The sequence below is a fragment of the Gnatocerus cornutus genome, chromosome 2 (assembly GCF_029298725.1).
Source record: "Gnatocerus cornutus isolate USDA-ARS CGAHR chromosome 2, icGnaCorn1.1, whole genome shotgun sequence".
NCBI classification, from domain to species: domain Eukaryota; kingdom Metazoa; phylum Arthropoda; class Insecta; order Coleoptera; family Tenebrionidae; genus Gnatocerus; species Gnatocerus cornutus.
This window is the reverse complement of record NC_142234.1, coordinates 21,380,429-21,401,446: the sequence shown is the minus strand read 5'-3', so window position 1 is coordinate 21,401,446 and position 21,018 is coordinate 21,380,429. Positions and strand designations below refer to the sequence as shown.

At 38.6% G+C, this 21,018-nt stretch overlaps 9 protein-coding genes across 11 annotated transcripts; 5 read left to right on the top strand and 4 right to left on the bottom strand.

Annotated features, from left to right (window-relative positions):
* The first annotated feature begins 467 nt into the window (after positions 1–467).
* Positions 468–4,393, top strand: LOC148180069 (transmembrane protein 135-like). 2 transcript variants are annotated; one of them, XM_088050380.1, is made up of 8 exons: positions 468–632; positions 2,642–2,772; positions 2,818–3,108; positions 3,156–3,429; positions 3,478–3,645; positions 3,692–3,832; positions 3,882–4,048; positions 4,097–4,393. In XM_088050380.1, exons 1-8 carry the CDS (start codon positions 468–470, stop codon positions 4,200–4,202), a joined length of 1,443 nt encoding a protein of 480 aa, XP_087906506.1. In that variant the 3' UTR covers positions 4,203–4,393. The 2 variants fall into 2 exon arrangements, with proteins under 2 accessions (XP_087906506.1, XP_087906507.1); XM_088050381.1 differs by lacking the exon at positions 468–632 and adding an exon at positions 1,758–2,008.
* A 26-nt stretch (positions 4,394–4,419) lies between these two features.
* On the bottom strand, positions 4,420–6,124 carry LOC148180068 (uncharacterized). The gene is made up of 6 exons (XM_088050383.1): positions 5,901–6,124; positions 5,263–5,852; positions 5,005–5,213; positions 4,885–4,955; positions 4,641–4,837; positions 4,420–4,509 (listed from the first exon to the last, which is right to left on the bottom strand). The coding sequence occupies exons 1-6, from the start codon at positions 5,951–5,953 to the stop codon at positions 4,430–4,432; spliced, it is 1,200 nt and encodes a 399-aa protein (XP_087906509.1). The 5' UTR covers positions 5,954–6,124; the 3' UTR covers positions 4,420–4,429.
* Positions 6,125–6,354: 230 nt separating this feature from the next.
* crc (bZIP transcription factor crc) lies at positions 6,355–12,163 on the bottom strand. 2 transcript variants are annotated; one of them, XM_088050384.1, is made up of 2 exons: positions 11,845–12,163; positions 6,355–7,504 (listed from the first exon to the last, which is right to left on the bottom strand). In XM_088050384.1, exons 1-2 carry the CDS (start codon positions 12,059–12,061, stop codon positions 6,690–6,692), a joined length of 1,032 nt encoding a protein of 343 aa, XP_087906510.1. In that variant the 5' UTR covers positions 12,062–12,163; the 3' UTR covers positions 6,355–6,689. The 2 variants fall into 2 exon arrangements, with proteins under 2 accessions (XP_087906510.1, XP_087906511.1); XM_088050385.1 differs by lacking the exon at positions 11,845–12,163 and adding an exon at positions 10,614–10,723.
* Positions 12,164–12,878: 715 nt separating this feature from the next.
* Positions 12,879–14,737, top strand: LOC148180066 (uncharacterized). Its single transcript, XM_088050390.1, has 4 exons — positions 12,879–13,138; positions 13,786–13,896; positions 13,962–14,083; positions 14,131–14,737. Exons 2-4 carry the CDS (start codon positions 13,828–13,830, stop codon positions 14,480–14,482), a joined length of 543 nt encoding a protein of 180 aa, XP_087906516.1. The 5' UTR covers positions 12,879–13,138; positions 13,786–13,827; the 3' UTR covers positions 14,483–14,737.
* On the bottom strand, positions 14,494–15,275 carry LOC148180065 (nucleolar protein 16). Its single transcript, XM_088050387.1, has 2 exons — positions 15,057–15,275; positions 14,494–14,997 (listed from the first exon to the last, which is right to left on the bottom strand). The coding sequence occupies exons 1-2, from the start codon at positions 15,155–15,157 to the stop codon at positions 14,529–14,531; spliced, it is 570 nt and encodes a 189-aa protein (XP_087906513.1). The 5' UTR covers positions 15,158–15,275; the 3' UTR covers positions 14,494–14,528.
* A 33-nt stretch (positions 15,276–15,308) lies between these two features.
* Positions 15,309–18,294, bottom strand: parvin (beta-parvin). Its single transcript, XM_088050382.1, has 7 exons — positions 17,993–18,294; positions 16,819–16,995; positions 16,610–16,699; positions 16,288–16,559; positions 15,942–16,244; positions 15,650–15,893; positions 15,309–15,592 (listed from the first exon to the last, which is right to left on the bottom strand). Exons 1-7 carry the CDS (start codon positions 18,216–18,218, stop codon positions 15,516–15,518), a joined length of 1,389 nt encoding a protein of 462 aa, XP_087906508.1. The 5' UTR covers positions 18,219–18,294; the 3' UTR covers positions 15,309–15,515.
* Positions 17,000–18,024, top strand: EMC3 (ER membrane protein complex subunit 3). Its single transcript, XM_088050388.1, has 2 exons — positions 17,000–17,150; positions 17,200–18,024. The coding sequence occupies exon 2, from the start codon at positions 17,215–17,217 to the stop codon at positions 17,947–17,949; it is 735 nt and encodes a 244-aa protein (XP_087906514.1). The 5' UTR covers positions 17,000–17,150; positions 17,200–17,214; the 3' UTR covers positions 17,950–18,024.
* Positions 18,295–18,552: 258 nt separating the features above from the next.
* Positions 18,553–19,818, top strand: tex (THO complex 3 homolog tex). Its single transcript, XM_088029167.1, has 4 exons — positions 18,553–18,653; positions 18,710–18,905; positions 18,952–19,475; positions 19,523–19,818. Exons 2-4 carry the CDS (start codon positions 18,726–18,728, stop codon positions 19,779–19,781), a joined length of 963 nt encoding a protein of 320 aa, XP_087885293.1. The 5' UTR covers positions 18,553–18,653; positions 18,710–18,725; the 3' UTR covers positions 19,782–19,818.
* A 54-nt stretch (positions 19,819–19,872) lies between these two features.
* Pfdn6 (prefoldin 6) lies at positions 19,873–20,500 on the top strand. Its single transcript, XM_088029168.1, has 2 exons — positions 19,873–20,040; positions 20,085–20,500. Exons 1-2 carry the CDS (start codon positions 19,977–19,979, stop codon positions 20,399–20,401), a joined length of 381 nt encoding a protein of 126 aa, XP_087885294.1. The 5' UTR covers positions 19,873–19,976; the 3' UTR covers positions 20,402–20,500.
* Positions 20,501–21,018: the final 518 nt, after the last annotated feature.

Below are 21,018 nucleotides of genomic sequence, written 5' to 3'. Positions count from 1 at the left end.
GTCAGTTTCGTGGCGCGTATTTTGAATGAGATTGTTAATTGGAAATTTTACGTTCAAGCAGCTCTTTCTTCTTCGCTCAACTATTTTTGAGGTGGTCTTCAATAAAATAGAAGTGTTTGCCGGACAATTTGCGCGTAGACTTGTTTATTTGACCGGACAATCCGTCGAAGAAAAATGGTGGAGGAGCCTCTTTACCATAACGATTTCCTTCTGCACCACACGTCGCCATCTCTCGGAAACCACTCCAAAAAACATTGTAAACAACAAACAAGAACTGGTCAGCAAGGTAACCTTATTATCAGCTGTTTATTATGTTGTGAAAGTTCATTTCTTTTACAGATCAAAAGTCTCTTCGTGACGTACAATAATGGCATCATTATCTACAGTACAAACAAGTTCGACGACATTTTCGTGATACGAAGAAAGCAGTGAATACATAAAGTTGTGACAATAATTGTGATGTGAAAATGGCTCAGATTTACAGCAAATTACCTGTTCCAATTACGGGAGTCATTAAAGACACCTGTATGGACTATGTCCATCCTTGGACCGACAGCTGTCTGCAGGCTATGGCCGGATTGTATTTATACGCAATTTTTGATTCCCTGAGAGTCTATGGGACAGTCTATGTGGTTTGTATTTATGAGTTTTTTCTAATTATTGTGTTGCGCAATTCTACTTTATCTTCCTTGATTTAACGACTACATTTTAGCAGTACATAAAAGTTGCGTCAATTGAAATTCGTTGACTCACCGGGTATTTTACTACTAGGCACTTTTTGGGGCAGACAATAAGGTGGAATTTAAATAATACATAAAACGATTTCGATGACGTCAACGGTCTGGACAAATTATTCATAATTTTCTTTTTTGGAGCACAATATTCGCGTAATTTCTCAAGAACTAACTGTTGGATCTTGATAAAAACTCGTTATTTAACGCATTTCGACCTCTACTTTGCGAATACAGTCTTCAAGACCGCCTGCCTATAGCAGAAATCGTCATTTAGCTTCAAATTTAGGTGATTTTCGACGAGTTTTGTGGACTTCAAAAAATAGAACATTGCCAGAAGCTGCGTTGGTATTTCAGCCTGTTCTTAAATTATTTGTCGTTAATTTTTGACCTGCAAATATCATTGTTAAAACGTGCAAGAAAAAATATCTGTCTGGAGATGTTAACATTATACAGGGATTCCAGAATTCGCGCCCTAGAGAATAAGAGTAGATCTCGAGAGCTACAGGGCGGTGAAAATAAGAGTTCTAGGACACCCGTATGCATGTCGGTTTCAAACGGACTTTCTTACCCTTTTTTCTCTTGCCGCTTCCATTTGTGAGACTGAAAATTGAATATGCACGTCCAGAAATAAAGATTTTTTACATGATAGTTCAAAGTGAAGCCGCGAACAAAACTATTTTTTCCAATATTTGCCTTGTACTATTTGTCCACTTTCGGCGTTCCCGACAGTTAAGATTAGATAAGAACTATTCACCTAGCAACGTCACCGTCACGTCCAACTGTCCCAATATCAATTGTGAAACTTCGGTGGTAATTTCTTGCCCGCGCTCAATCAACTGATTCCAATGGGTGTTTAATAAGCTCGTCAGTTCCAATTAGATAACTTATGATTTCATACTAACGCGTTGCAGTGTTGCTAAAACTCCAACTGTTCCTCCACCAAGGATTACTGGAATTGTTTATTTTATTATCGGCCAATCGCAATGTACTTTGATAACAGGTAACCACTTTGAAAAGTGGTCAAAGTGGTATGGCGTGATTAAATTGCGGGTTCTAATTAATTTTAACTGCTAGTTAAATTCCTGATACGACTTTTGAAACAATGTGCAAACCGCATCTAAAGTGTTAAGATGGTTGTTTTTAGCAAGTTTGAAGCTTTGGGGTGTCACTGTTGGGACCTGCATGATTTTGAAGCAGAATGTCTTAATTTTCAAGCAGATACGGGGATCGTGGCGGTGGTTGCCTCATTCAAAATGTATGTTTCCGTGTACTTGGTAAGTGTGCCGCAGGATTTAGGTCGATAAAGGCTTGAAAATATAATATCAATAGTTACAATAATAAACCCATTAGGAACAGTTTAAATGCAATTAGTTGTGATTGTAGATAAGAAACAGACTAGCTGTCGTTGTCGTTCAATTTTGTATTTATTTTTTTCGAGTTATATCATCGAGCGTTTTTACATTTTGCTTAAAACTGTAAAGTCATTGTTACGTGAAGTACGTTCGATTTTTGTAATGGCACAATATTAAATCGATGACTGTAATTACGTGCTACTTGGGGCCAAGTTCCAAAACATAAAAAGAAGAATGGGTATTGTTCAGCTCTGTGATTTGTGATCAAAACAGAAACATGACTTTATGTTGTAAACCCGCAATTGTTTTTCTTATTACATTATTGGCCAGATGTAAACAAAAGCAACACAGGTAATAATAAAACAATCATTTTTATCATTTTTAGCGTCACCTTTTGCCCATTTTGTGTGTTTTTATTACGAATTCGTTGGTTTTTACTGCTAATAAATCTTGTGTTGGTTTGAAACCTTGAACAAAACAATTAAATGAGGGAACGACCGATTTTGCTGACCTCAATTCCCAGCTCCTGTGGTTTTCACCCGCTTTCTGTTCCAGCTGACGCTCCTCATGAAGGGCCGAATCCCTACAAAAGACGCATTGAAGAAAACAGTTCTGGGAATCCTGCAATCAACGGCGTTTCTAAGTGGTACAGGTTTCGGCTACTCCTTGTTCTTGTGCCTTCTACGGTAATTCCCCCTTTCGCACGTTCAACTGTTTATTTTCCGTCGTAGGAAACTCCTGGGAAATTTCAATATCTTGTCTGTATCCGCATTGCCTGCGTTTCTCGCCAGTGTCTTTGCCATTTTAATCGAGCGCCCTTCACGCAGAACTTTATTGTGTTTGTACGTCAGCAATGTGGCCACTGAGACGTTGTGGAACATGGCACTGTCACGAAACCTCGTCCGGAACGTTAAATATGGCGACACGGCAATCTTCGCCGTTGGAATGGCGGTTTTGCTCATGTATTACAAAGCGGGCTACCACAAAGATGTTAAAAACGATCCCATGTTTGGCGTGCTGAGGTTCGTACTTCTTCACCATTGAAAATGTCTGAAATTTGTTACTGTAGATTTGTGGTCGGTCCGTACGAAGAGAAAGACTACACCGCTCGCTCCAGCCAAGCCAACAGTTTCTACAGACAACAAGTCCAAGACATTCCAAACGTGGGCTCATCCAGAGGTCGTTCGGGTAGTTGGCATTCGAGTCCTCGCTCGAAAAATCCAGTTTTCCACATAATCAGCCAAGCTCTTCGCATGTACAAGAAGATTATCTACAAAATCAAATGCTGTGATAGACACCTCGTGTGTCCTCATCCGTTCAGTTGTCTGTACTACACCCTGCAAGTACGGATCTGTTTCCACTAGGACTAAATAACTCTCGCTGGTTTTCAGGGTGTTGGAAAAATGGCTAGCATCGGTTTAGGTATTCAAGTAGCCTTGAAACTAGTTCTTAATGCAAAAAAAGTGATACAGTCCCCGAGAAGCCTCCGGAGTATTTTGTTCAGAAAAGATACGTTAAATCTGGCGGTTTTTCTGGGAGGATTTTCGGGACTTTTTCGGGTGAGTGAACACAAAGTACAATGGGGGGTTAACCCGGAAATTGTAGGCTCTCTTATGCATTCTGCGGCGAACAACTGGTAGAGATAGTCCGTCGTTTGCCATTCCTTCCGCACTTATTGCAGGAATTGCCTTCACTCGTTACCCAGACACCACTGTTGCTCTCTACGTGATGTGGAAAGTGGCTCAGGTACGACTTAACACTTCTTATCTACTCATTAAATAATTCGGTATTACAGATAACTTACATCATGGGCATCAATAAAGGAGTCGTCCCCAGAATTCCGGGCTTCACTGAATTTTTATATTGCCTAAGTACTGCCGTGTTATTCCACGCCGCTTTGTTAGAGCCGACGAATTTGAGGCCTAGTTACTGGAAGTTCTTGCATTCAATTTCCGGCGGAAGGTACGTTTCATTCGCGATCTAATTGGTTTATAATCGAATGGTTTTCAGAATTGCTTGTATGAGCCGGACACCACTAGATGCTTGGGGACTTGGTACTACCGAATCTTTAGAACGGATTTTAAAGTTGACCAGAACGCAGAGAATTTTAAAATAGTACGTTTTCACCATTTTTACCTAGTCAATGAGGGAGTTAGTTTCAAAATCTAAACATGTTATAGCTGCATTTTTATGACTGTTATTCTTTCGGTTTAAGTAAGAGGTAGCACCGGTTTTGGGCCAGCAACCCTTGTTTTGTTAATGGATTTTCGTATTTTTAATAAATCAGATTTTTATTATTTGGATTAACGGACTGTATCAATGAAAATCGGGGTTTTTGGACGATTAGACAGCGAATAATGGGTTCATAAGTCGGTCTTGGTGAGGCAAAACTCCTATTGGCAAGTTTGTGAAGGCCGAAACATCTAAAATTAAAAGTAGTGGAATTAAACGGTGTCTAGTAGATTAAAACTGGCAATGAAACGTATTAATGCAGAGATACCAACTCATTTTAGAATTTAAAGCCTACTTTGACACCGCTTTTGTCGATATGCACCTTTTATTGGGATCCACCTAGATGTAGCAATCCTATCTTCTTCACTCATTTTGGTGGAATCACAAGTGTCCTCAATAAGTAAATCGTTGACAGTAAAAAAACTGTTCCCCCTCAAGCCACCCTGCGTGTTAAAAGCCACAATTAGAGAAACAGAGTCTTGAATAAATTGTTGAGGCGCGTCAACGTACTGCAGAACCCTGAAAACAAATCGTTAAATTTATTTAAAGCTGTTGTTAAATCGTACTCTTTCACAAAATTGATGGTAGTTGGGTTCAATCTCTCCACAATTTGTGTGGCGAAATTCTTATATCTAATCTGAAAAGTGAGATTTGATGGGGTTTTGTCGATCGTGCATCAATTATACCTTAATGGTTTCATCTTGGTCCGTTTCTATCTTGTATCTAAACACTTCTTTTAACCATAAACTGGCAGTTTCTCTTTGGGTAAATGTGTAGGTGATGTCACAGGTTACTTCAAATAAACTGTGCACTAATTGTAGCATGCCGGTCTGATAAATTCTTTGAAATAAAGTCTTCCACACACTTAAAATACTGGTTGGAATAATTCTGTTTCCTGAAACATATAGAAGAAAATTTTGAGGAAATAACTCCAAATAAGGTACCTTTGTCATCAGTTTCACATTCTATCAAGATCATGTTATTGTGAATTAACAAATTCAATACGTTTTGACCACTCAAATCGTCATGTCTAAATGTACAATTTAAAGAACCAAGAATGAGAGTAACATCTTCCATGATTAAGGCACTTTCTTCCTTCGTTACAAAATCAGTCATCAAATCGCCTTGTACATCCCAATATTTCTCCTTCAACCAGTTTAAACAAAACTTCAAACTCAACTTCAACATAGAAGCTGAAGGCAGTTGATGTCCATGCGCTATATCATGCCGAATTCCAATAAGCCATTTTGGCAACTCATTCTCTTTGGCCTTCTTATAAAAAGTCCCTTGTTTATCCCCACTAGCTGCGCATATATTCAAAAAGCGCACCAAACAAGTGGACAATATGTGATTAGATTCATTACATCCCAGCTCAGAATTCAGCAACATTGCTTCCAATATTATGAGAGTTCCTTCAACACCCGCTGAAAGCAAAGTACTTCTGTGTTTCCATATTTTGAGGACCTCGAGAGCGGCGGGCCAATTTCGGTCAGTTTTCGAGTAAATTAAGTCGTACACATGTTTCCACTCGGCGCTGGAAAAGTGAGGTTAGAGGGGGCGGTTTGGAGGAGATTTTACTTACTGGTTGAACCACGGCACTAGCACTTTGCCTGCGTGCTTCTGAGACAACGACATGCTGAAGAAGTAAAGATACAGAGTGTTTGTTTTTAATGGTAATCAAATGAAGCTCCGCATTTTAGACACTGTTGCCAACTAAAAAGTCCCTAGAATATCCCTAGACACCAAGAATTCACAAGTTGTAATTGGTTGTTCGGGTGGGGAAATTTTACGATGACAAGGTTGGCACCATCTCGCAGAATTTGACGTGAAAATTCAAAATCGCGCAATAATTGCGAGCCCTTAAATTATGAAATTGTCCTCAGTCGCGACTCTTTTAAAGGTAAGAAACAAATTCAACTTGACACCTAAAACACAATTCACACAGCACCGTCATTGCAACATTTGCAACAAGAACGAATTACACGATAAAATTTGTGACATCAATATTCAAATTCCTAAAAAATGAAATAAACTGCTTGTGCCCACCTAAAAAATCATTCTTTATTAGTACTTCATATGGATAAACTATAGTGTTAAAAGACATGTATGAGCAAGCAAAATCTTAACAATAACAAAACGTGGATCTGACATGAATAAACGCGCGACCCAACATTTTCTAAAAGCCTACAATATGTTGAACTTAAAAAAATAAAAGAACGCTTAAACATCCTTCCTACTCGACAATAATCTATCAAACAGCGGAGTGATGAAAACATTGATATAAATGTGTTGATACAAAAAAGCCTTAACAAATAAATATAGTACATAAGATAAAAAAAAAACAAGTAAAAAGTGTTGCCAATTGTGTTTGTTAGTTGATAAGTCCCTTGGCTTTAAAGAGATCACGCATTAACCCCTTCAAGTATTTAATTTCGCGTTGCATATCCTTGATCTTCCCTTCCAACTCGTCGTTCTTCGTAGCCAACCCCTTTTCCTCGCCCAAAATGACCTCAACTTCGGCCTTTTTCTTCATACGGTAGCGAGTAGCAGCGTTCTTATTCTGTTCCTTCTTCCGGGACTTCTTGTCAACGTTCCCGGAGCGCGAATAGGGCTTCGCCCTTTTGCGCTGCGGCTTCTCAACACCACCACTTTCGTAGTTTTCCACCGGTTCAGGCATCCATTCGGGATCGTCAGACGAGCAGTCGCCGAAGTTGCTACTCCCGCTGCTGCTACTATTGGGCGAGGAAGGGCCGCTACTCCATTGCATGTCTTCCACGCGAGTACGCACCAGCTCGTCGACAACGGCGAGCTCATGGGCGATGTCCGGCTGCGGCGTCATCGCCGACGGGTACTCGGTGGGGATGTTGATTGGGGGGCGATATGCAAGCAGAAGTGGCTTTTCAGGTACTGGATAAACGTCGTGCTTTTCTGGAAGAGGCGCATATGTGGGCTGGGTGAGGAGCGGTTCCAAGGTGGTGAGAATTTTATTTTCATTCGGGGGACTCTGAGGGGGTGTGAGGGTTTCATGAGCGAATTCGACGACGTCATAGACGGTCTCGAATTCTTTGAGGAGGAATTGGGTGTCGGGGGAACGGAGATACTCCATTTTGGCGGGGAGGAGGGGGAGTTGGGATTGGTCCACATCTTCCAGAATGGGCAGAATCTTCTCATCAAGAAGGTAAGGTTCTGAAACGAAAAGGAAAAAGTTAGATGGCGTTCGTGCAGCGTCCGAGGTTAATTCACGAAGATTGGGATCAATTATTTCGGACGGAATTGTACAGATTTAGATTACGGAACAAGAGCGAGTTTGAATTTCGAAAGTGACAAAACAATTTGCATCCTATTTCTGTGAAGAAAGTGAAAATAGAATTAAGATCACTCTAATTGCGGCCTGATTTACAAGTGAAAGTAATTAGTAGTTGGCCTTGCGTCGTACCAAAACTCAGGAAATGTAGTCGTTGTTAAACGCCGCCTATTAATATAATTACAGTAAACAAGAATTTATTTACTTTACGATGTCTGAGAAATATTTCAAATGTAAATGCCCTGTTGAAATAAGAACAATAACACATGTTTTATTGAACCTTATTTGTTAATATACACCGTTCTAACAATTTTAGGAGTGGCACCTGTTTCGAGGTGATCAAGTATATTAAATATACGAATTTCGCCGTGACGCGGTTGTAATTTGTTAAATAATCGGAAACGAAAAATGTCACAAAAATTCGAACGAAAGAGTCAACATTGAAGCAAATTGCGACGTAAAATAAAACAATACAATAAAAATTCATAAATACTAAGCTAATAAATATCCATTTCACTTGCTAATCCACATTTCAACTATTAATAAAAATATCAATCAAGGATAAACGACAAATAGAATAAATCGCGTGCATTGTTTCCGATTCAAAACTAGTCCGTTTTTTACAGGAAGAGAAACGCATGTTGAAAGTTGTTTGGATATTTGAACTACTTTTTCTCCTCAAGAAAAAACACCCTCTATTTAAAGCCTTATCATCCTTCATTTTTATAAACTAATTGTTTGAGCAAGCGTCAACTTTGACCCTCTGATTAGATATGGAAATTTAAGGAGGTCACTTTATCGCAGTCAGTTTTTTTCGTGGATAAAAACTCAAAATATGCACCGAATGGAAAGGCAAAACGTTTTCTACTTTTCGCAGATTAATGGAAAGTTTATGCAAAATATTCAGCTCTTGGCAAACAGTTTTAATTAATTCCTTCAGTAATGTTAATAATAATAAATTAATCGCGAATAAGTTATTACGCCAACTAGATTACCTCGATTTGACCATGCGTAACCGCACCACCGCCCAACGCCCGCAGAGACAATGAAAACGAGATTTTTTGTTGCTTATTTCGTGTGTACAGAGTGCTATGGAAGTAAAGCGCTCATCTCAGTTGGCTTTGAAATTTCAAGTCGTGCCTTTGATTTGTTAAAATTTCATTAAAAGTTCTTGACAATTTGTTGATTTCAAGTGTGACCATTCCAAAATCATCTAGTTAGCATTTTCCCCAATTCCAGGCCTGCTAGATCCGTATTTATATTTCATTATTTAGCAGGCTTGGGCTTTTTTTTAACTTTTTTAACGAACCCAATTTTCACATTTTCTACTTCGTTATCTCGTTTCATCATCACTTATCTTTCGGAAAATCGACTAATAACTGTCTTAATTACATCATCTGTCAGAAGCTCCCCATTTGTGAGGTAAGAGGGTTGAGTGAACCATTACCTAATTTCTTAATCTACATAATTTGGGGTCAATTCTCTTTTTTTTCAGGTTTGGACGTGAGTTAATATTTCAAGTAAACACAGGCGTTCGTTTGCAAAGTCATTTCAAACAAGGTCGCATCAACAATGGCGTTGAAAAAACAAAACATATTTAAATAATTGAAACGAAAGATATGGTCTAGCGATTGCTTGCAGAACTTTTTTGTTAATTAACCACCAATTTGTTAACAGGGCCATTGCAAATAATTAAATAAAATTTAAATCTCGCACTACTCACCGGTCTCTATTTTACATACCCATAAAACAACGTCCTCTCCCACCGAAATGAATTGTTTGGAATTTTATGAATGGATTTAGCATTCGTATCATTGTTACGTCAAATAAGTATAAACCAAGTGCACAAACCCAAATAGTAGTGAATCATGAACTCCCATGCTTTTGGCCATTGACAAAATTTTTATCGATTCCTTTCGAGACTACTTGAGATAGGTAAATGAGGCAAATGTGACTTCACTAATTTTCTGATGAAATCTAAATCAGGATAACAAAAGATGTGACTTTGCGAAAATACAACAAAAGTTTCGGACAAGTGTTTACTTGTTGTTATAACAACGCTCCGCATGTGAAAACGTCAGAACGAGGCCCACTAGACGCCGTTTCCAATCGCAGTTTTAATCGAGTCATCTGCGGAAGTGCATTAAGTGTGTTAGGTACAATTTAATTGAGTGTGAAGATGTCGGGTGTCTAGAATAAAACAGAGGTCATTTCCGGTATTTATTGCTTAAAATAGTTATTTTTTATTAAACTGTCGATATAAGTGTATCAGAGAAAGAAATTAGCTTGCAAGGCTGACTCGATTACATACCAAATCAGTGTTAATAAAACGTGAAAATAATTTTTCTTATGTCACGCAAGTTTTTTTTATTCGTGTTTGTGGATTTATAAAAGGTTTAAATTGCTTATTATTCTTTTCAATTCAAAAAAGTTTCCTTCCTTTTGTATACAGGTGTCTCAGAACAGTCACACTTCCTTTCAATGGGAAATTCTCCATCAAAATCTGAGACGATTTTTGTTCAGGCACTTTAGTTTTTGAATTAGATCACTTTGCGACACGCATCAGGAAATGTGAGCGTTCTGGGACATCCTGTATGTAAGTAAATTTTATTCCAAATTTTATAGGGCAAGGTTAAATCAGTGTTTCTGTAATGGCAGCATAATTGAAGCAGTAGCGATTGTTGTAACCAGTGCAAACCAATAACAACACTCTAATGAATTTAATTAGGTGTGGTCAATAAGATATTGGCAACGGTTCTTCGCGTATTTTTGTCGGAAAAATACAGGTCAGAATTGAGTTTCCGCCACTATAAAAGTGTTCCTTTCACTGATGGGCATTGCTCTTTGGATTCGTTGTGGAACCGCAGTGGTCTGACCACTATAGTCGAAGGTTAACCATAGCGGGTGTTTCTTTCGGTCCGTAAATATTGACAGATTATCATCCCGTCGTGACATGAAAACAACAGATTGATGTATGTCCGAACAACCTACCATAACAAACAGCCATTATATTGATTGGCGGAGGTCACCAACTATCAAACACAGAAAGTCAACAGTTTTCCTATGGCAGCAATTGTATGTAAAAGAGAGAAATGTCGACGTCAAAAAAAGACTTTTCGGGTATCCTTTTCGAATCAACGTCTTTTCACCAGCTTCTGAGAATTGAACACAATTTCCCGGTTCCACGTGTAATGGTAGCTGCACTTCATGCTACACACGCCAGGGCTCATTTGTACAAACAACCATGAGGATCCGCGCACAATTATCACTTTTCTTTGCAACTTTAACGTTTAAAGACGAAAGAGACACTTTTGGGTTCGATCGATTTGTTCGGACGTAACGACACGAGTTGCGGTTTGTTAGAAGAGTTGGAATTGACTGAGGTGGTGACTGGTCGTCCCTCAAGCGTCCCCACCAGAAGACGTGGACACCATGTGATCCGAAACGCGGCGACGACTTGATAAGAATAATGTGGATCCTGGGGCTATTTTTGCTGGATATGGCAAAGAACCGGAGTGTCAGGGTCGTGATAACCCGGAATAATTAGCAGTAAACATTCAGATGTTCTGAACTTTGACGCGAGCGAATTCTTTTGCTGGCTAAATTTACTAACTATGACTAGTCTAATTCGTCTTATCAGCTTATCATAACAATGGCCTTATTAATTGACTTGAACGAATTTTAAATTGCAGCCAAGAACTTTAACAATTTTCCACAAAAGTGCAAAAGGCTTTCGCTTATCTTATCACTGCTGGTCAGGGTCTTCCTGTTTAAAGCAATGTTACCACATCACCGATATGAGCAAAGAAAAATCGCAAATACTAAGTAATAACAAATTAATTAACCATCTTATGGTAAATTACTCGGGGATTTTACAGTCCATAAACCCAAGTACGTAATTTCCAAGAATCAGCAAGAAATAATGCAATTTATAATACACGCACATGTTAATTAATAATATCGGATTGTAAACAAAAATATTATTTTTAATTATTATCAGCGTTGATACAATGGTTTTGCTTTTTGCACGTTGGCATTCCGAAAATGTGGCGCTACCAACATAACTTCAAATTCGAAAGCTTGTTGTCCTCATTCTTGTGTAATAGTGACGCAACTACTTATTGCCTACTAAGTTTTTGCCGGACTCGAAACTTTAATCGATAAAAAAGAAAGTGGCAACGTAAATCAACAGATCGAACAATTATTTCCTCCAAATACGAACCTTCTTTGATGAGCTCATCCAAATCGATCAAATTTTCGAGATTTTCCAGCATAAGAGAAGCCACCTCTGCCTTAGATTCGCAAGGGACCAAATCATTTTCGAATTTGATGGAATCTTCCGATGTTTGATAGAAAGTGTCTTCGGAGAGCCATGACACCTCTTCAGTACTGAGAGGTGACAAGGGCTCTTCCTTCCATGGTATAAACTGCGCACTCATGTTGCTTGCTTGGTGCGCTGTTTATAGTCAAAATGTAAGAAGAAAGATTGTTTAAGCTGAGTTCTTCTGCCGATGAGAATCCGGCTAGCGTAGAAAGCGCCATTGTGGCCCTGAAAACAAACGCAGATTGTAGATAAACGTAATTGATTTCTGCGACAGGAAGTTCTAAGCTTACAAGTAACAAAAACACTTGATATTGTTGGCGGTTTAGGAGTGGCAGGGGATCGAGATTATAGACGTTGATAAAACACTCAACTACAATATGTAATAACACAAAATCAGTTCCTAAAATAAATGACCAATGAACTTTTATCTTTAATGACAGTTTAACACCTACTAAAACAAAAAAAAAGAGGAATTAAAATTTGAAAGTGTCAAATTCGACAGGCTGTACAGTGCGTGCAACCTTTTAAAAACTGTATGGCCTCATTGATTCTATTAAACCCAAACATTCTCATGTCATGTCAATAATGTTAATCAATGTCAAATTGTTAAATAGTGCTGGTGTCAGATAAGACGATAGCAGCCTAGGTGACGTGTTTACAATAGCATGAATGTTTGAGAATATAATCCCCCCAATCAATTAATCGATATTTCCCTTCTATAGACAATTTTCCCCATTTCCTTCGCAGGTCAACAAACTTTACTACGACGTTAACGTTGACCAACACTAGCATAAAATCGCCACTGTGTTCATTTCGAACTAACCCCTGTCAATAAATGACGGCATAATCTAGATGACGACATCACCAATATGGTGCAATCATTCGGTCACTCAGTGGCTCGGTTCAAGCTGCTAGTAAACATTAAATAAAAAGACTACGAATAAATACTCACTGCATGTTTATGCTTGTAGTGGCACACTTGCGTGTGCAAAAACTTTTCGTGCTAGAACGACATCTTGCCAATGCGTAGGGCTGCGATGAAAATTAAAACACACTTTACTTAACCATTGATGAAACGAGAGTGAAAAATGGCGGGCGCTGGTCGGTAAAGTAGTGCGCCGACGTCAATTAGACCAATCAAAAAGTGGGACAGGGGACACGTGACCACTTTGATGAAAGTTGAGGAAATCAGGTAAGGAACTGGCGGGAAAAAATGTATTTGAAATTAGCGGTATGCAACTTCAAAAATAAAGACTTTTTTTAATCCTAAATAAAATCTTACTTGAATTAAAATCCAAAGGGGCACAATTTCACTCCACATCCACACGTCTCCGTCAAGTCGCAACACTAAACTGATTGAAACAAAGGGTCAAACCTGCGAAATTCGGCAAAAAATTGTTACAAATAAATTTGATGCGTAATTCGGTATTATGTCATAAAATATTGAATGTATAACGCGTTTTTTGTATTCGTAAAAAACAAAGTCGATTACCGCTCCTAGCGACCCCATTTGCGGATTTATAAAAACGGACCTGCAATTTAAATTTGCCACCCTCAAAATTCAGTCGCAGGGAAACGAAATTTACTTCTGTAGATGGAGCTCGCAGTTTTCTTCACTACCAGTTGACGTACACTGGTGGATAAATAATCTCCCGGAGATGGATCCTTTGTCATTCATGACCCGAGGGTTCGCCCTTGAGATTGACCTGACCACTCATGGGGTTCTTCCGCATTCGTGCGTTCTCCCCTAAAAAAGAAACAAGGTTTTTTTGCCAACAGGGCGTTTCTCCTTTCAAAAGTAAACCCCCCAATCGAATCCAAACATAATTTTCATTGCAGAACCAGCATTTATCAGCTGTGATTCCACCAAATTCAGACAACATGGAGCCAAAGCAAGTCCAATCAGCCCTTGCAATCGGAGTAAACAATTGGGAATATACTTTATTCCAGGTAATCACCAACACGTGTTTTAACCAAATGTTTTATTACCATTCATGCATGCTTTTTCTGTCTAGATTGCAATTTCCCTCGCAGAAAATGGTCTTCACGTTTGGTTAATATCCCCCAAGATCTTCGACGCCGCCCCACCGAACATAAAAACGCCAGACAAGGAGATTTTACAACTCATAACAGTCATGTGAGTGAATTCAACAAGTCAGTCATGCAATAATTGAATTTCAACAGGTATTTAAAGGACCACACTGATTTAATAACCCAATTAAATAGCATTCAACTGTGGAGAAAACTACCAAATGTTATAATGGTGATGAATTATGAACATTACTGTGGCTTCAATGAATCCTACTCGCCTCTGCAAGCAGCTTTGATGACCACAACACTGTTGGACAATGCGGCAGTTTGTGCAGTGAAGAATAAAAATGAAGTGAAGTTATTAGTGACGTGTTCTCAATTATCTGATTCCAATTTAGAGAAGTTGCAAGTTTTGAAGGATCTCTATTTTAATGTTTGTATGTGTACAAGTGAAGATTCATTCCTGCAGAAGACAAGGGAGTTCTTTGGACAGGACGTTTTGTGAGGTCTACAAACATTGATAAATAAAATTTATTGTTTTAGAAAAGGAATCAACTTTCATCATCAGACAGACTGTCTGTAGTTTCATCACTAAGATTCCTCTCCTTCAAATATACAGAATATTGCTCTGGAATACTCTTAAATCTTTTGATCTTCGCTCGGATTTGTTTCCAGGTTTCTTGGTAATAGTTTTTCTTGTCTCTTGCCATTGCTTTGTAGTCATCTCTATACTTATCCATTAAATAGGTAATCCACTCCACTTGCCCCTTTGGTAGTCTAAACATCTTCGCCCTTGGAGCCTTAGCTTCCTGTTCTAATGATTGAGCCACGTGTGATTTCGTAGGCTCTGTAGTAATTTCCTCCTCATTCCAATCATCAGAGTTTGAAGACAGTGAAGCTTTGATTTTCTGCATAGAGCTGGGAATTTTTATAGTTTTGTTGGGGTCGTAGGATAAGCCCATGTCTTGTAAATTCGTCTGAACAGATTTGCGTTTATCCCATGCTTTTTCAATGTCTTTACTAAAAATAACGAAAAGTAGAAATAAAAAGGATGGATTGAGGTTATGTTTGCATTTTACCATTTTACTTTCCCTGTCCCTTCTATTTTGTTTCGTAACCTTTTTCTGTTCACATTATGACGGTAAACTTTTCTTCTTCGTTGCTTTCGTAACTTCGTCATTTTAGCACAATTCAAAAATATAAAATCAACCTGCTGAAAATAGGTTAGATTAGAAAACAAAATGTTGCCAACCTTCGTTTCGTATATTTCCCTAGGCCGGACACAATTTTTCCCTAAATTTTCAAAAACATTCTGATGCCAAACTATCAGATTTGATTTATCTCGACTTTTAATAAATATAAAATTATACAAGTTATTTACATTAGTGGGTATAAACACCAACATTATAATAATATTAAAAATAAATCCATCAGATTCTACATCATTAAAAGCGATTAAAGCACATCCAGGTTTAGATACATTAGAGGAGTTGTCATCTGGACAAACATTTAAGGCACTACGTCTCACGTTAATATCTTCACTGAAGACTTTTATACTTTGTGAAAAGATTGTAAAGCACTCGTAAAGTCGACTTTAAATCGTAATTGACGACGTCTGAAAAACAAAAAATTACAATCACAGACAATAAACAAAATTTCACGCCAAACTGACCTTCCGGTCTTGCTTTGGGTCTCTTCAAACCCACTTCTTCCATCAACTCAAACGCAAAGGCCACATTGTGCACTTTTTGTTCAAAATCTTTGGGTGTGGCGTGGAAACTGTATAAAGGTACAAAAAATCCTTCCAAAAGACCCATCAACATGATAAGATACACCCCATCGTGAAATTGAGTTTCAATGTCGCCAACTTCCAGATTAATTTTATTGAGGTGTTTGTTGACGAACGTTACCAAACTCTAAAAGACAATAATTATAAACTGTTTTGTTTTACTAACGAAAACAACCTTTTTCACAACTTGTAGTTTTTCAGGAGCGTGATCAAACAGAGTATCAAAAGCGTCGCGTTCGCATCTCATCCCAACATCGTCGTACGCTTTTGTGATGCTTTCATTGACAACACGGTGAGACAGTTGGCCCCCACGTTTTTGAACCACTACCATTGTTACGGATACGTGCTCTGGTAAACGTACGGGAGGGCGGAAATGCCGGGCGAGGGCAACCAGCAAATGCAAGATTGGAACGATGTTTTTAGAATGGATTGCTTCTACGCTCCATTTTTGGTGTTCTAGGCGCTGCACCCCTAAAACCTAAAACACCTGTAAAACTCCCGTTGTATCAATAGAAATTTACCTGATTAAAGTGAGCTAAAACAACCGCAAGTTTCTGCTTCTGTCCTTCCTCAGACTGTGTGACTTCTGGCACATCTAGTTTATCATTGGTCAGCTTCTCGAGGAGTTTTTGTAAAACTTGTCCATCATACAGATCTTCAGCTAGATCTTGCACGATTATCCTTTGGGAAGCTAATTCGTCGTTGATCCAATCGATTAAAACTTGCGTGAGCTCTTTGAATTTGCTGTCCTCGCATGAACGAGAGTCGACCATGCATCTTTCCTCATTATCCTCTGTGTTAGAGTAAACATGAATTTTGATACAATTTTTGTTGCTTTCTTACCCAAATCATAGTCTTCTGGTGGTGTGATGGGATTAAGGGGGTTCCCAGGGGAGTCAATAGCATACTTCCCTTCAGCCTGCACTTCTTGAACTACGAAAAAAAAACAAATTAGGTCACTATGGTCACCACACCTACTTTGTTTAACAACATAACCATATAAGGTAGCACCACAATTAGACACGGAAGTGGATAAAAAAAACTTTGGTTACCTTCCTTGATGCGCTTCTTACGTCCCAACGTTCCAAGTTTGTCCCAAATTGATTCCTCTTTGTCGTTTTTAGCTCCAACATTATTTCGGGGAGATTTTGGTCTCACAGCCGCCATTTTCGTATCAGTTTGACATTTGATATTCTGGGGAGTTTGTTTTTTAGAGTGACGGGCAATGCCTGAAACAAACAGTAATTTTGTTTCTTTTGGTTGGTCATCTTAATACAATGACGTTTCGAAGTGTCAAATGTCAACAAGAGCCCGAGTTTCTAAAGATTAAATAATTTTTGTGGTGTTTAAACAGGAGTTGGAATATTCACAAGAACTAGAAACGGTAAGACAAATTTTACGAATTGTTTTCAATTCAAAATATGATTTTCCAGGGGTTGTGAGAAAACATGACTACCGATTTGATAGTGGACCCCCAAATTCGCTTCTGGGTGTTTTTACCCATCGTAGTGATAACGTTTTTGGTCGGAATATTGCGACATTACATATCTATTCTCCTTTCTAGTCAAAAAAAGGTTGAAATTCAGCAGTTGGCAGACAGTCAACTAATTCTCCGTGCGCGAGTTCTCAGAGAAAACGCTAAATATATTCCAAAGACGTCGTTCCTAATACGTAGACACGCGTTTAATAAAGAGGAAGGTGGCTATTTAATTCAGAAAAGGCCCGCACCGACTCAGAATATGATGACTGACCCTTCAATGATGACAGACATGCTGAAAGGGAATCTCACTAACGTTCTCCCTATGATTATTATCGGTGGATGGATCAACTGGATGTTCTCTGGTTTCATCACCACAAAAGTACCATTTCCTTTAACATTGCGATTCAAATCAATGCTGCAAAGAGGGATTGAGTTGAGCCATCTTGACGCTTCCTGGGTTTCTTCAGCTTCCTGGTACTTCTTGAACGTTTTTGGGTTGAGAAGTATTTACGCTTTGGTTTTGGGAGAGAATAACGCAGCGGATCAGAGCAAACAGATGCAAGATCAGATGTCGGGGGCTGCCATGGCCATGCCGAATGACCCAAAGGTGCCGTTTAAGGCGGAATGGGAGGCTTTAGAGATAGTGGACCATCAGTGGGTTTTATCAGACATAGAAAATACCATCATCCAGTCTGATGAGTAGTATTGTTTCGAATTTATTCAAATGTGAATGAAACTCAACTTACCTTTTATTGAATAAATTGCTGTTGCATTTTCACTTTCATCTTTTTCCCCCACGTTCTGCTCAGTTGGAGGTGAATTTTCTTTGAGTTTAACATCGACGATCTTTGGTGGAGAAATCTCTTCATCACTGGACTCTTCAGAGGGATCAACAGGATATAATCTCGTCTCCAAAGACGATTGGCGATACAGGATTTGGGTAATTGGTCTTTGAACTTGGTTTTCTTCCATTTTTTCTTGTGTTAAGCGAATTCAAGTCGCTGTAATCACTATCTTGAATGAAAGGAAACGCCAGTTAGATATCAGAGGACGACTGACCACTGCTTCCTTCCAAAACGATGTGGTGCGACTTTGTATTATTTGATAGTGTTAAGAAAAATCATTCAAATAAGCAACAAAATAAAACAACATGATTTTATTATTATTTTGTAATTTTGTCTGGTTTTAACGACCAGAAAAAGCATGAAATACTCTTACATTTGCCTAATGCATGATAATCATTACCCGTGAATAATATCAATACAATAGAATTGTCATTTTGAATTTGGCGCCTCAGATATTTCGGGGGTACCAACCAGTAGCAAGAAAATTACCAAGCAGATGTAAACAAACAAATTTCGAGGTTATGTGCGTTCAAAGTTTTGCTCGTTTTTACCGCTGATTTCCGTAAGTACAAAACCAAAGTAATTTGCAAAACATTTAGCCACGAATTTAAATTTTAGTTTGTGACTTTGCAAAATGTTCCAAGAAAAGATTGAGGAGCTCCAGAGCCACTTTAAATCCCACTGCAAAATAAAGGAATATTCTGGGCATTCTTCAAAAGTCCACTCCGTGGGTTGGAGTTGCGACGGTAAACGTTTAGCGTCCGGATCCTTCGATAAATCAGTTTGTATTTACACTCTAGACAGAGACCGTTTGGTGAGTTAGCAAAGTCTTCTTCAATTTCAACGCAGATTGCTTTTAGAACAAAGAAATCACGTTCAAAGGTCATGGGGGCTCTGTCGACCAACTTTGCTGGCATCAGTCCCATCCAGACCTCCTGAGTACCGCCAGTGGAGACAAATCTGTGCGAATCTGGGACACCAGAATCCAAAAATGCGTCGCGACAATAAGCACAAAAGGAGAAAACATCAATATCACATGGTCACCTAACGGGAATGCAATAGCAGTGGGAAATAAGGAGGATCTAGTGACTTTTATTGACGCCAGAACCCACAAAATTGAAGCTGAAGAGCAGTTTAATTTCGAAGTAAACGAAATATCGTGGAATAACACCAGCGATTTATTTTTTCTAACAAATGGACAAGGATGTGTCCACATACTGAGTTACCCCGAGTTAAAAAGGCAGCACATTTTAAAAGCGCATCCAGGCACTTGTATTTGTATAGAATTCGACCCCACAGGCAAATATTTCGCCACAGGAAGTGCGGATGCTTTAGTTTCACTTTGGGACATTAACGAGTTGGCTTGCCAAAGAGTTTTCACAAGGTAATAATTATTTGTGTTGCAACTTTTTTTTTATTTAATTTTTGTAGAATGGATTGGCCGGTGCGCACAATTTCCTTCAGTTACGACGGTCAATTGTTGGCTTCCGCATCCGAAGATTTGATCATCGACATCGGATTCGTGGAAACGGGAGACAAAATAGCGGACATTTCTGTAGAGGCTGCCACTTTCACGGTCGCTTGGCATCCTTCAATGTACTTCTTAGCGTACGCGTGTGACGACAAGGACGCGTACGACAGGAAAAGGGATGCTGGCAGTCTGAAAGTCTGGGGATTTCCTTCCGATTAATGCGTTTTTATAATAAATATATCTTTCATTTTCAAAAGTGTTTGCTTGCAAATTTGAAAATTTGCGTCCGCGCCATCTACCAGAATTTTGTAGAAACTTCAGCTGTCAACTGTCAGTTCCTAACTTCACACCTGTCTCCGCTTTTGTAACTTCTTAAAGCAGAGAAGTGTTTTTACGTCCATTTCAAACAGAACAATGAGTGAAGACTTGCAAAGGAAAATTCAGTCCGAGCTGGACAGTTTCAAGAACACGCAAAAAGGTATTACGGTGAAACTCGTGCTTCCTAACCTTACTTTGGTCCAGAGTTGCAGAAGGCGATTTCGTCTCGACAACAGTTGGATGGGCAATTAAACGAAAATATGATCGTCAAGGAAGAACTAGATCTACTGGCTAAAGACGGCAAAGTTTACAAGTCCGTAGGACCAGTTCTCATCAAGACAGAGCTGGTGGAAGCAAAGCAAAATGTTAGCAAACGAATGGATTATATCAACAAAGAAATTAAGAGGTGTGATGATCTGATTACTTCCATGGAGAAAAAACAGGACGTTCATAGGGAGGCACTGCAAAAGCTGCAACATCAGTTTCAACAGGCGCAAGTGAAGGCGGCATTGCACGCTTAGAGATGGAGGAAGAGTTTATTTAGCTTTATTTAATCGAATTATTTATCTAACAGTTTGCATTTTGTAATTTTCAACGCTAATAAAAGAAATTCGTTAACACACTGCGAGTTTTTTTTTTGTTTCTGTCAACTGTCATAGCAACGGACAAGTGCTGCCAACCACGTGATGAGTTGGCGTATGTCAACAAAAGTTGCTAGCCATGTATAATTGGTTGCATATAAACGCATTTTCAAAAAACATCTTTTTTTAATTTTTATTTATAGAGACACTACTATAACTTGTATTTAGTTTAATAAAACAATTGTTTTTTTTAATGGTTCCTATTATTTGCAAGATAATATTGATTTTGTCAACAAAATTTCAATTTGAGTAATAATATGAACAAAAAAAATACTGGGACCTACTAGCGCTCCTTCTTTAATAGATTAAGCGTCAAAAAGCTACAAAATACTTCGTCCTTAACATCTTTTATAGCCACTATTAATTTTTTAAGACAGTGAGTACAGTGTTTGTATTTTTTCTTGATTTTATAATTGTATGTAAAAAGCCTTGTACGTAATTCGCATCTAATACATAATAAATTATGTTAACATGTACCTTACAACAATTTTTGCAGA

What these genes read in the sequence shown, in the direction of transcription:
- tex (XM_088029167.1), top strand. Translation starts at nt 18,726, where the DNA reads ATGTTCCAAGAAAAGATTGAGGAGCTCCAGAGCCACTTTAAATCCCAC. An exon ending in CTCTAGACAGAGACCGTTTG is followed by an intron (nt 18,906 to 18,951) that starts GTGAGTTAGCAA and finishes GATTGCTTTTAG; the next exon opens with AACAAAGAAATCACGTTCAA. An exon ending in TGCCAAAGAGTTTTCACAAG is followed by an intron (nt 19,476 to 19,522) that starts GTAATAATTATT and finishes TAATTTTTGTAG; the next exon opens with AATGGATTGGCCGGTGCGCA.
- LOC148180065 (XM_088050387.1), bottom strand. Translation starts at nt 15,157, where the DNA reads ATGACGAAGTTACGAAAGCAACGAAGAAGAAAAGTTTACCGTCATAAT. An exon ending in GGGACAGGGAAAGTAAAATG is followed by an intron (nt 14,998 to 15,056) that starts GTAAAATGCAAA and finishes CGTTATTTTTAG; the next exon opens with TAAAGACATTGAAAAAGCAT.
- LOC148180068 (XM_088050383.1), bottom strand. Translation starts at nt 5,953, where the DNA reads ATGTCGTTGTCTCAGAAGCACGCAGGCAAAGTGCTAGTGCCGTGGTTC. An exon ending in CTAGTGCCGTGGTTCAACCA is followed by an intron (nt 5,853 to 5,900) that starts GTAAGTAAAATC and finishes TCACTTTTCCAG; the next exon opens with CGCCGAGTGGAAACATGTGT. An exon ending in ATGTGAAACTGATGACAAAG is followed by an intron (nt 5,214 to 5,262) that starts GTACCTTATTTG and finishes TATATGTTTCAG; the next exon opens with GAAACAGAATTATTCCAACC.
- parvin (XM_088050382.1), bottom strand. Translation starts at nt 18,218, where the DNA reads ATGGAAGAAAACCAAGTTCAAAGACCAATTACCCAAATCCTGTATCGC. An exon ending in TTTTAGCTCACTTTAATCAG is followed by an intron (nt 16,245 to 16,287) that starts GTAAATTTCTAT and finishes CAGGTGTTTTAG; the next exon opens with GTTTTAGGGGTGCAGCGCCT. An exon ending in AACTACAAGTTGTGAAAAAG is followed by an intron (nt 15,894 to 15,941) that starts GTTGTTTTCGTT and finishes ATTGTCTTTTAG; the next exon opens with AGTTTGGTAACGTTCGTCAA.
- EMC3 (XM_088050388.1), top strand. Translation starts at nt 17,215, where the DNA reads ATGACTACCGATTTGATAGTGGACCCCCAAATTCGCTTCTGGGTGTTT.
- Pfdn6 (XM_088029168.1), top strand. Translation starts at nt 19,977, where the DNA reads ATGAGTGAAGACTTGCAAAGGAAAATTCAGTCCGAGCTGGACAGTTTC. An exon ending in TTTCAAGAACACGCAAAAAG is followed by an intron (nt 20,041 to 20,084) that starts GTATTACGGTGA and finishes ACTTTGGTCCAG; the next exon opens with AGTTGCAGAAGGCGATTTCG.
- crc (XM_088050384.1), bottom strand. Translation starts at nt 12,061, where the DNA reads ATGAGTGCGCAGTTTATACCATGGAAGGAAGAGCCCTTGTCACCTCTC. An exon ending in GGATGAGCTCATCAAAGAAG is followed by an intron (nt 7,505 to 11,844) that starts GTTCGTATTTGG and finishes TTTTCGTTTCAG; the next exon opens with AACCTTACCTTCTTGATGAG.
- LOC148180066 (XM_088050390.1), top strand. Translation starts at nt 13,828, where the DNA reads ATGGAGCCAAAGCAAGTCCAATCAGCCCTTGCAATCGGAGTAAACAAT. An exon ending in GGGAATATACTTTATTCCAG is followed by an intron (nt 13,897 to 13,961) that starts GTAATCACCAAC and finishes TTTTCTGTCTAG; the next exon opens with ATTGCAATTTCCCTCGCAGA. An exon ending in TTACAACTCATAACAGTCAT is followed by an intron (nt 14,084 to 14,130) that starts GTGAGTGAATTC and finishes GAATTTCAACAG; the next exon opens with GTATTTAAAGGACCACACTG.
- LOC148180069 (XM_088050380.1), top strand. Translation starts at nt 468, where the DNA reads ATGGCTCAGATTTACAGCAAATTACCTGTTCCAATTACGGGAGTCATT. An exon ending in TCTATGGGACAGTCTATGTG is followed by an intron (nt 633 to 2,641) that starts GTTTGTATTTAT and finishes TTTCTGTTCCAG; the next exon opens with CTGACGCTCCTCATGAAGGG. An exon ending in CATTCAATTTCCGGCGGAAG is followed by an intron (nt 4,049 to 4,096) that starts GTACGTTTCATT and finishes AATGGTTTTCAG; the next exon opens with AATTGCTTGTATGAGCCGGA.